This window comes from Ascidiella aspersa, chromosome 2, assembly GCF_963924565.1.
Source record: "Ascidiella aspersa chromosome 2, kaAscAspe10.2, whole genome shotgun sequence".
Lineage (NCBI taxonomy): Eukaryota > Metazoa > Chordata > Ascidiacea > Phlebobranchia > Ascidiidae > Ascidiella > Ascidiella aspersa.
Genome location: NC_139448.1, coordinates 17,805,931 through 17,818,381, shown reverse-complemented (window position 1 = coordinate 17,818,381; position 12,451 = coordinate 17,805,931). Strand labels below are relative to the sequence as shown.

Here is a 12,451-nt window from a genome sequence, read left to right as displayed (position 1 = left end):
AGCTATTAAAGAGTTCCTATTGAAGCTACAACCACGAATTTTGGTGTGCCCTGCGGCCACTTGCTCATGAATGCACAGTTGCACACTCTAGCAGAATTTCGTCTTTAACTTGTCATCAGACTTCACGCGTGTTTTTTAAATGGGGGCTTCCCCGAGTGGTAAGCTTCCAAATTCGAAAGAACAGCAATCGTTGACCAACAACTAAAGTTGGAATACGACCCAAATATTGAGATCAAAAATCGTCAGAATTATAGCAACAACCTTTTACCAACGTTATCAAGCCCAAACCACCTCGTCGAACTTGTCGCGCTGATAAAAAAATATTTTATTTATTGCTGGACAATGAAGCAAATAAATTCTATGTGTGAAAATTTTTGATCTCTAACGTGAATATTACATGCTGTTTGGGGACTTGGCAAAAATTTACATGCTGTTTGGGGACAAGGCAAAATGTTGACCTTTAGCAGTTATGATTTTTTTATATTATCCTGTTTGGTATTATTACAAGCATAAAGATGAATATTTATATTTTATCAATATTTTTTCCTTAAAAAGGTACCGGTATGTAAAAAAATTACTTTATTAGCGGCAAACTTTGAGACGGGCTCAAAACCAAAATGTGCACTTGTCATATGTGCACGAACCAAAACGTGCACATTGTGCGCACAATGTGCACTTGCAATATGTGCACGGTTCAGTGCCTATTTGAAGGTGCACATTGTGCACTTGCGATATTTGCACCAAATGTGCACCTTACGTGAATTTGATGTGCTCGTAATGTGCATGTGGGCCGAAAGTGGCTAAAAAGGTTCACGCTTTGTGTTCCGTGATAACTTTTTCCACCGCTTGTGATGGTAAGGCGGTATTTGTCCGGCAACTGATTATTATCGAACTTAAAATCAGACAGACAGACAGATGTAGGATTTCTAGGCTAATTCTTACCAGAAGATATACAGATAAAGAAAAACGGTCTCCGTGGAGAAGGACCGCGCAGTTCTCGCCAGAGTTTTCGTTACTTAAAATTGTATTAGGAATTCTGCAATATAAATTTACAAACACGGAAAGCAATATTTTAATATAAAATCACAATGCTATGGCATATGACACGTCAGATAATGTCACTTGCAGGGCTGTTAAACAAGCATTGATTGCTCCAAGTGTTTGACGAAAAGGAAAATACGTTGGGCTAAAAAATTAAGTGTGCAGTTTTGCAGTTAAAGTTTTTATGCTAACGTAGTTAAAAATAGGTTTGCAATTTGCAATTAATTAGTGTCGAAAAATTTGAAAACGAAAGCTAGAAACGTTGTCCAGTTTGTGTTTGAATTTTTACCTGTTTGGATGTTGCATAAATGTATATGCCTTTACTTTTTCTTTACAACATCATCGAAAAAATCGTTTCACATGAAGGTATTTCTTTTACTGTATAACGTGCACTGGTACATTGTAAGTTGCACATTGAGCGATAGTGCACAATGTGCGCTTAATCGCCACATATCGCAAGTGCACATTGTGCGCACAACGTGCACCTTCGAATGTGCACCGAACCGTGCACATATCACGTTTTGGTTTTGAGTCCTGTTTCAAATGCTACCACTAACTTTATTAATATATCTTCCATAATTGTTATAATTGAAATTGAACGAAACTTCGAACCTCACCTTCCGATTTTTAGGGCGTTGTCTTGGCTTTCCAATCAGGGTCCAGCGAAAATTTATACAAAAATCTAGATTTTGCAGAAAAAAACTATAATACGGTACATACTATTTTATTCTATCAACTTCTTAATGTACACTTATAGAAGTAAAGGCCTACTTTTATCATTTACTGACTTCCCTGCTTTAAGTATATAAATTAATTAGCTTGGTACGGTACATCACATAACTAATGTTTTTATTCACGGTGCCTCTTCTTAATAGCTATTGTTTTTTATTAAATTTTTATCCTCTAACCATGCATCTTTAAACGGTTTTATATACTATCTTTTTTTCTTTAACTAAACGTTTTGAATCGTTTTTTGTTTTTCTTAAACCAATTAAAAAAATTCAAACGCAGTTTGAAGAGAAGTATCTTTAATTTAGAAATATGACAGACAAACATAAGGCAAATAGTTAAATAGTTCACAAAAACATCTATAAAATACTGCTAGCTAAAGAAAGTAAAAGGAATACTGTAGAGTTCTATACAAAAACATTTATTCATTAGATGAACTCCAACTAGATCTAGGTGGAAAAGCTACTGCTGACATCTCTGGTTCCAATCCGTCAACCAAAATACACCGTATTTTAGTCGGCAAATATTTTCTTTTTTATTATCTGATAGTTTGTTGGTTTGTCTGTTTTGCTAACTAGATGAAAAAAACTTAAACAATCAGAATACATTTAGTCATATTTTCAATTGCACATTCACGCAAGCATTCGATTGGTAACTCTTTGAGTTAGACTTTTGAGAGATCACAAAAATGCTGAAACTGTTTGAAAAGGTCCCTAATTTAAGCCACAATATATCGGAGCCCTAGACAAGGGGTACACATAATTTTAAGAGTTGTAGACCTAATTAAATATGTGGATGTAAATGAATATGTGTAACTTATAGTAACATCGCATACTGTTAAAATTATTATCGGCATTTATATTCTGATTTAACAGGCTATAGCAGGGGTCGGCAACCTTTTGTATGCAGTGTGCCAGTTTATAAATAATGTCAAAATATCAACAACTCGCGTGCCAAACATTTTTCTATGTTTAGTTTTGCACTGGCAACCAGGTCTGCGAGTCGGTTAAAAACAACCCGGGTCCGACTCAAGCCAAAAGTTCAATTTCGTAATAAAATTAGATTTATATTCAGCAATCCCTTCGTAGGGCTTATGAAAAATGTGCCAGCATATGCTATTTCACCTTAACAATTTACAATTTGTTGCCTTGTCAGTTTCGAAATTTGGTACTGCGCATGCGCACACGTCGGGTGGTTTTACCTAGTCTTACTCGAGCCCCGAGTCATATAATTAACGTATCTTGTGAGACGCCGTTGAACCTTATTTTAAACCTATAAGTTAAATTCTGTAAAGATACCCTAACCCTGCTGAAAAAAAAAATTTACGAACACAACACTGTGTTCGCTATTTTAAAATATACAGGGTGTCCATAAAGTCTCATAACTTCGACGCTTTTCAGCCGATATACCCATAAACTATTAGTTTGACTTTTAGCTTGGTTTCTCAGTCGCACAAAAACACACGTGCTTACTTTTAATGTAGAACGCAGTAAACATCACGCCACTTTTGGGCTTTGTGACCGTAATACGAACGGTTAGCCGTAACACCAATTTTAACGCTCACAAAAAATAAGGTTAAGTACAAAAGTTTAAGACACCAAATTGTGACACAAACACCACAGATCGAACTGGAATGTTTGCAACCGTTTAGTTAGCGCTAGTGTTAGTCATGTAATAATAATGTTAATGATGTGGTGGTGATGTAATGGTTGCACTTTCTTATGGTGGTTTAACATGTGCGTTCAATCATTTGGCGTGTCATGAAAAATCATCGTGCCAGGGGTTGCCGACCCATGGGCTATAGTATATACAGCGCCTTTGATATGAGCGGATTTACTTGAAACGGGCCAGTATGGTAAAAAGAAGAAAAAAATTAAAATAAATTGTATTTAGGCCTAGCCTACAGCAGTGCTGGTTATTAACCTTTTTTCAACCGAGCCCCCTTGGACAATTATATAATTTTCACACTAAAACAAATTCGGTATTTTCCAATTAGGCCTACATAACAGCAAGGCAATAAGCATAAAAATAGTAAAATTATTGTCGGTCGCAAAAAAAATTGAGTTAATTTTGTCGAATTGCTCTTTTTCGTTATATTGGTTTTATTAAGCTGATTTTGACAAACATGTTGTGAAAGCATTGACTCCACAGCTATAATAGTTGCATAGAAACAATGTCGCCCGAAGCGCAAAAAATAACCATTGAATTACCGGTAATCGTGTTTCAAAAGGGGACGACACACAATACAACGGCAATTCTGGATAAACATTATTGTTACAGGATATATTAAACATAGTTGTAAAGGGGGTGCCAAACTTACAACTACCATATTGTTCTGGCTAATCGTTGCAAAATATCCAATTAATGAAGTAGAGATCGTGCCCCCGAAGAACTGTTTGGCGCGGTGCCTAAACCGCAGGTTGTGCACCTTGGCTACAGCTCATTGATTATTTCGGCGTAAATTTTTTTGCTTTATAAGCTTATATGGCTGTTCCCCGAGCGTTTGTGTTATTTTCGAATGAAACAACTTTCTTGCTAGAATAAAGCGAATGGTACACTTCTAAATTGTGCTTTACATTGTGCTTCGCGCGCTAAACACTTTTGGGCGGTGGAGGGCAGTGTTGTAAAATGTAAACAATCTTGTAATTAAAAAAAACGTTCAAATTCCAAGTCAAGTCATTTTCGAAACTAACAAAAGTCGAGTCCCAGTTTAAGTCATTGTCACAATAAGTTATGAATTTTCAACAAAATACTATTTTATTTTAATTATGAAAACTGGTAACTTGTCCGGTCCTGAACGATTTTTATTTGCAAACACAAATCTAAATTTTACAACAAAATATAATAAAAATATCAAATCTTGTTGCCCAAAGGACTTCAAGTCAAGTCATTTAAAATTATTGACTTAAGGGCACTTGGATCAAGGTATTGTATCAAATCATTGCAACATCCGTGGCCGACATATTTATCATAGCGTTTTTACTAAAATGTTTAGTACGCCGCAATCTTGACACACTAACACGATTTCCATGTAATTCACAAAAAGTTTTTGCTTTTCAAAGTTTTCGCCACACAGTGTTAAATAGTCACATGAACAAGACATAGAGCGAAAGTGTTAGTACTTCATATACTCATATATCATTTACGAATTCGACTTGTAAACAAAACGTGGATATTTAAAAAGAAAAATGATTGGTTTCAGTTTCAGCTTTTCATTCCAGTGAGTGAACTATTCTTGGCGTTAAGGCTGTACTCCCGAGCTTTGTTCCATGAATGACGTCCAAACAGACGATAGTGATACGATATAGAAGGGCCAAAATATACGTTGAAGGCGAGTTTTGGATCCGTGAACAGTAAACGGAAGAACGAAGGTATTAAGCCCATGTACGATGCCAAGTCATCCCTATAAGCGAATAGTCCACACTAAAATTAAATAAAAATTGTTTTTTTTGTCAAAGGTTGTTTCATAAAATTTTATAGCAATATAAATATTGCGATTTCAAGAAATTCTGGATAGAACTAATTAAATATTACGCTTTTAACCAACCTTAAACACCACATTTCCCCCGGCTTTGGAAGCAATTGCTTCTCTGTTTTTCCGCCAAAGTGTTGTCATTGCACGGTGAGAAGGAAGTTTTCGCACACCGCTTAACACTTCAGCTATAAATCTGCTCTGCGAAATAAGAAACAGTAGCTATAAGACAATTACTATTTAAAATCAGGAGTTCCTTAAATTTGCATCCATAACCCCTCAACTTGGCACACTTTAGTTATAATGCCTAATTGGAATCACTTGCTTTTATATTCATCGTAGCCAAAATATTAGCCTAATAAAATATTTTTCTCGGATTTAATATAATAGAAGTTAATATTGAAACGAACGAAGATCATAAAGAACCCACACTAAGTTCGTAAAGAGCCGACACTAACTTTTTTATATTCACGATTAATTAGATTTGGGTAATTGCATTCTAATTTTTTGATGTGAGCATGTGACTATGATGTAGTATATAGATGTCTAAGTAAACCTGTAGTTCGACAGTAGAGTTTACCGGGCCGTTACCGAATGGTATTAGCCCAACAAAACAAAGTGTTGAAGGATGTTTCATTTCAAAGGGAAATATCCAAAAATGTAAACGGCGCTCAGTCAGCTCATCTGAAATGAATGCAAAAGGTTAAAACAGATACGAGATTATGATGCAGCATATTTACGACAAAGGTATCAGAACGATTCTTTAGTTGTCTACCGCATATCAAAAGTAGTTTACCCATTTCGGAGTGCGATTCGTTTATTTGTTACGTTGCCAATCCCCTCGACCATCCTTCAATTTAAACGAGCTAACTCTTAAATGCGTTGGGTAGTGCTAGGCATCTAAAAGACCCAGATTTATTCCCACATTATAAGCTTTACACATTGCCATGCTTTTGAGCGACAAACAAGTAAATATAAACATCCTGTTTTTGTCTTATTCGCGTTCTGAAGTTTTGCGCTTGTTTGGATTAAATGGGCAAATCGTTAAATTTAAGAGACATACCGGTAACGCATTGGGCACACAAAATTGCTTGTAAAGACATATTGACACAACATTGTGCTAAACATATATTTCCAAAGGCGTACTCATAATCAGATTGTAAAAACACTATGGATTAGCGAAAACGGAAAATAGAGAAATGACTGGACTTGGACTTAAGTAGTAAAATTTGATTAGCTTTAACCCTAAACCAGTTCGCTTGTAAAAAAAATGCTCGCTATATATTGCGTTTGTGTTGCGTGCTAGTTTATCGCTCAAATGTGGACAATTTATCAATTAAACATTTTTTTATTGCAAATCCCTTGACTAGGGATTAATTTGCTACTACAATGACTTGGGAAATTTACTATAATTTGTGACAAACCCCTCCCCCTATTTGCGAACGCTGTTTTATGCAAACCTGGTACGATTCGTTTGGGTATGAACTTAAAGACTGAGGTGTAGCCAGTGGCAACAAATACCACATCGACATCCTCTTCGCGCCCGTCTACAAACGTAACGCTATTCCGATCAAACTTGGATATGCCAGGCCGAGTGTAGACTTGTCCAGTGTAAATCTTTATTGGAATTTCGTCGTTTATCGCCACTGTTGCGTGGAAGCTAGTTAATGGAAACCTAAAATGGACATAAACGTGTGGTTTCTGTTGGTGTATGGCAAAAGTATGAACAAATACGGTAAATTAATTTCAAAATAGGCAAAGCATGAATTGCACAAACCTTTTATATGAAAAGCTGGTTAAATTGTTTTTTGCTAATGCGCTGAAATAATAAACGTACAATGCGCTGAAAATAATAAACGTGACTTACTTTGTTTGTAACCCGCAAGCTTCGTGATTCATTCGGGCTCCCGCAATGCTGTGTGAAATTTTCATCAGCAACCAATTAGGCAACAAATCTCTTGCAAAAGTTTTGAATCGACTTGTTGCCCCAATGTCCAATGGATAACCGTTCTATATTAATAGGGTACAATTTTACGGGTTATGGATAGAAATTTCACTCTCTGCACAGGTATGGGTCAATTGCTTTCCAAAAGCAACTTTTTGCTAGGCATAATAAGCAAGATAATATTTTTTTTATACAGAAACGCAAAAATATCTTACATTAATAATTCGTGGTAAAATCCAAGCTCCGCCTCTAGAACTAAGGAAGACGTTTTTGGCAACTTTTGAGCAATCAACGGCAATATCGCATCCAGAATGTCCGCTACCGATAACAAGAACGTTTTTGCCTGTGCACAAAGTAATATATAACGTCGTTTTGTAATAAACGACCTAAAGCAGCTTACAGCTTGATAAATTTACTGCAATAAAATATTAACTTTTTAAAGCTATTGATGTGAGGCTCATACCTTTTAGATCATCACTGATATGAAAATTTCCACTAAATTTCACCTGCCCTTGGAAATCTTTTGTTAAACCTGGTATGTCTGGTAAGTTTTGTTGGTTCATTTGCCCGGTGGCCACGATCACAGCCGGAAAAACTAGTTCAGATTTGATTTTCGTTATCAAATCCCTTATTCGAACGACCCAGTTACCTAAAAACATTGTTTATCGTAAACAAGGAACAAATACAAATTGGTTTACAAATACAACTATCTGACTACAAAAAACAGCGTAATGGAAAACTAAAAAAACAACTGTACTACAAATTGACTGTACTACGAATTCCCTGCCTATAAAATAAACGACAACAAAAGTTTATAAACTCGTCAACAAAAGAGTTATAGAGCTAAACTACGATGAATAGGTACTAACTAATTTTTGACAATTTTCGAATGCTTTGATTTGTCAATTTAAAATAATATTTATGTGACGAGTTCTGGAACAAAAGTCTTAGTGTCGCAGAAAATATAACGCTGTTGACAATCGGACGTAAATCAAAGCAAAATCTTCCCGACCATGATTACATAACTACGACTTAATTCAATGGGATTGTGCATTAATGTAACAACATCTAACTTCTGCCCTTTAATGTTATTTTAAAGGGATATTACGTATATGAAACTCAAGGTTCGTGACTATAGCCAACAAAAACTATGAAGCAGCATAATCCCCAGTAAACATTTTATACATTTTCTTAAACGAAAATCTGTTTAGATATTTTAACGGATTACAGCCCCTCGTTTCTGTGAATAACCTCGTCGGCACTAAACGACTCTTAGCCTATACATTAGTCAGTGAAGGTTTTTTGCTTATACCAGTAACCGCTAAGTTGAGTATGTTTGGTACATTTTAAATGTTTTCTAATAGAGTTTTTGCCTATCAAGAACTAAACTGTATTGTTGTCGAAAATCAAACTGTACGTTTTCTGACATGGATTAAATCAAAATTGGAACTCGAGAGGGTGAACTTACCCGTTTCGTCATAGTCAGGTGCCTCGATGATTTGGGTTATTTCAGTTTCAAAGGTTATGTGTTGGTATAACTCAAAATGTTCGGCATAGTCCCGAAGGTAGTCCAGCGATTGTTTGCTGGTCATAAATGGCGGGAAGTCCTCAAAAAGGAAGTACACACGATAAACGCAGATTATACAGTAAATATACTAAACTCTTTACTGACAATCTGCAGTACATTTGGGCTTCTATTTATGCCGACAAAAGTCAGAAACTTTTATGCCGACAAAAGTCAGAAACTTGATTCGATTTAGGAATGGCGGTTACTCGGTATTTTATTCCTATGCCGACCTGATATTTTGCAAAAAATTACCGCGATCCGATCAGATACTAAAATATGTCATTACTATGATCAAATAAGCAAAATAAGTCAATTTGCCACGTACAATGGGTATGACTTGGTATTAGACCGATATTTTCTTTTGCGTTAGGAAATTTATTAGTCTTCCAATTTAATGAATTATTTCTTTACATTTTAAAGTAAAAAAACTCTACTTTGTGGCTTAAAGCAAAGCTGTAATGCACAAGGTAATTTAGTTTAGGTTTAGCATTATTACCACCGGACTCCTCCAATATTTTCGGACATCAGGAAAACAGAAATCTCATATTTCATATTAAAAAATAAAAACGGTTTTTCGTATTTATTGAAAAATATTGCCGGTCGGAAACTTCGCTAATTTGTTTAACGTTAAGCCAAAAACCTTGACAAATACACCGAAAGTTTCAAATATTGCGAGTGATGTCAATTTGTGCTTTTTATTTTAATAATACTTACTTTAGATGGGGGGAAATCAGAAAAGCTTGAACCAACTTTGGAAATGTTTGTTATTAGTGAGTCGTAAATTTGCGGTGTTAGACCAAGACGTAACCTTTCCGACGTGTTCCATAGACCACCTATTAGGTATAGAGGCATTAAAAAGGCGTTGTCGGTCTATGTGTCGTCGTGTCGTACACCGTTTTAGTCGAACATTCATATAGGTTATAGGACAACAGTGGTGTGTCAAACAAAAACGACATTCTTTGAATGGCTTAATTTTACGTTTTTATAAATGTTATTCTAATGGATATAAGCAAATTTTCGCCATGAAATATCGTGAAAAAAACAGCGTCGAAAATTAAAAATACTGCATTAAAAAAGAAGGCGCATCTATCTTCCGCCATTTTGTCTATTACAGGGGTGGGCAAATGTATTCAATGGAAGAGCCATTTGCAGAAAATACAATCACCAAAGAGCCTCAAAATTATTTCAATACAAAAACAGTAAATAATGCAAGGCCAGCCGCAATAATAACAGAATTTTAATATAACAAAATGGTAATAATCAACACAGTAATAACGCTAATAGCAAAATAACACGCACAATATTTATTAATATCAGTCTTTTGTTAACTAACTCTTCGGACTCGAAAGTCAAAACGTGACGTCATTAAACAGGCAACCTCAAGAAATCTGCTATTTCCGGCCGTCATTTGTGCAAATATACAACTAAAATCTTAGGCCAAATACATTTAAATAGATGGCAACGAAAATGTTCGCGATTCGAACATTCGTTTATTACAGGTCTACTTTAACTGGCGGACCTCGTCAGAAGCTTTGAAGTGGACCTTCAAAAAATAGTTGACGACATTGTGGTACGATTACGTGACATTTGTAAGCACTGGCGTGTGGACTGAAAGTATTTACATTTTCTAAAAAGGCTAAATATACCAAAAATCGAAATAGGTTGGCGTGAAGAACTGCGTCAACGTTTTTTTTTACATCTACATGAAATTCGCATAAAATAATATTTTTTGACGGCCTCGTGAAAAGTAGACCGAAAAGCCGTTCCGTAATGTACTTCTAGCACTGTCTCAGTGTAAATAAAAAATACTCTTTGTACGGTGTACGGCGCACGAACAAGTTGCCACGCGTGCAACGCACACACACGTTAGACTAGCAGTGCTTTCAATAAAAACTGTAGTGCAAGAGGACTAACCTCGTTGCCGCTTTTTAAATGGCTTCACATTCAACTTACTATACTAATATAACGTTGCACACTGCAGTAAAAGAATTATTTACCTATATCGGAAGACATTTCATAGCACACGGGTGTAATGCCATTTTCCAAGCAACTTTTGATTGATGTCAGTCCAGCAACGCCAGCTCCAACAATACAAACCCTTTTTGTGTGAGCCATTTTCTCCGGTCGTTGCAAAACGAACAAGCAACAAGCAGTAGCATGGAAAAACAGTTGAGTACTGAGCGGTATTAAGCGCAATTATTGTAATAAACGAAACGTAGAATACTGTGATTGTCCGACTGCAGATAAGATAGGCAAGTAGCCTAATAAACACAACAACATTTAGATATTTGCACAAAACTTGTAGTTAGATAGATAAAAAAATAAAAAGCTGTAAAAATAGTTATAATCTGTCTGCTTGCGAAGTCCCATTGTATATAAGCTTTAACCCCTTATTAGTTTCGGCAAACTAGTTAAGTCTGACGTACAACAAGCTGAACTCAGCAAAATGTCAACATTGCGTTACAAACAAATCCTAGTCAGCTGTGCCTTTGAGCCAGTTTCCTGCCTGAAGCATCACGCACAAAGACTAGTTATCATTCGCCGTCTGCGACGCTACATTTTCTGACTGCCTCGAGCCTTTTTTTTCTTGCAAATATTTCACATAAGTTAAAACCGTTGTAATACCTACAAGTAAATTATGTGGCCCGAAAAAAAATCTTTCGGGACACAAGTTTTTTTGTCCGAATTATTATCATTATTATTTTTTTCCAGTCAATTTTTTGTGGCTCACTTTTGACAAGGAAAAAAACAGAGTTGGAACATAAAATTTTTACAATCGTTAGTGACCATTTTTTTTGTGCCAAAGAACTAAGGGATGTTTTTTTTTTTTGTGGGGGGGGACTGTCATTTTTTGTAAGTTTTGGTTTTAAGCACTTTTCAGACATAAAAAAATATAAAACAATTCTGATATATTTATGTATAATGGATGCATGGTCTTATACAAGTCAAGGTTAAGTAACAAAATTTTAATTTTATTTTACTATTGGCAGTGTAATGTGAAAATAAAATAAAAAATGTTTTTTTTTGAATCTAAAAGGAGATTAAATAAATCTTTAATTGGCTAGTTTAAATAGTGTAATTAATAAAAACAATATCTGAAGAAAAGCAGCACAAAAAAGCACCATTTTTTGTAAACGCCGAACGCCGTCGTACTTAATTTTTCTATTCAAACTTTATTTAATGTGCAGAAAACAGCCACCTGATGGTTACAGCGCTCTCGCAACTGTATCAACTCACTATATAACATGGTTCTGTGGGTGCGAACCACAATGAAGAATTTGCGACAACGGTAAAACAGTACTCACAATTACTTACGATACGTTCAATAATTTTATCTCCGTAACGTGTGCCATCAGAACTCCACGACGGAAAAGTGCTATCACAAAGCACACAAAGCGACTAGGAAATCGGCGTTTCGACGAACGAATTTACAATACAAAAGGACAGAATGAGCAATACAGCCTGACAAGCTGCTCAAAGAATGACCAGAGTTTGACCCGATCATATGGTGCAAGCTGCTACAGTTGCACCCTTCGTTATTCAACTGCTATACTTTGTTGAAACTAATGTTTAGATGCAAAGCAAAATCAAAGCCCTACACACAAAATTTATCTGTTGAATGGTCTTTTAATTTGTAAAGGCCGATACAGAAGCCATTTAAAAAAAGGCCGATACAGAAAGCCAATAAATAGGCCTG

General features: G+C 35.6%; 1 protein-coding gene across 1 annotated transcript; it reads right to left on the bottom strand.

Moving 5' to 3' along the window:
* Nucleotides 1–3,847: 3,847 nt before the first annotated feature.
* On the bottom strand, nt 3,848–10,998 carry LOC146164127 (flavin-containing monooxygenase 1-like). The gene is made up of 10 exons (XM_083381598.1): nt 10,752–10,998; nt 9,469–9,587; nt 8,656–8,794; nt 7,651–7,836; nt 7,403–7,530; nt 7,110–7,252; nt 6,703–6,917; nt 5,799–5,926; nt 5,318–5,443; nt 3,848–5,193 (listed from the first exon to the last, which is right to left on the bottom strand). Exons 1-10 carry the CDS (start codon nt 10,867–10,869, stop codon nt 4,975–4,977), a joined length of 1,521 nt encoding a protein of 506 aa, XP_083237724.1. The 5' UTR covers nt 10,870–10,998; the 3' UTR covers nt 3,848–4,974.
* Between the last annotated feature and the right edge of the window lie 1,453 nt (nt 10,999–12,451).

What these genes read in the sequence shown, in the direction of transcription:
- LOC146164127 (XM_083381598.1), bottom strand. Translation starts at nt 10,869, where the DNA reads ATGGCTCACACAAAAAGGGTTTGTATTGTTGGAGCTGGCGTTGCTGGA. An exon ending in TGAAATGTCTTCCGATATAG is followed by an intron (nt 9,588 to 10,751) that starts GTAAATAATTCT and finishes TATACCTAATAG; the next exon opens with GTGGTCTATGGAACACGTCG. An exon ending in CTGATTTCCCCCCATCTAAA is followed by an intron (nt 8,795 to 9,468) that starts GTAAGTATTATT and finishes TTCCTTTTTGAG; the next exon opens with GACTTCCCGCCATTTATGAC.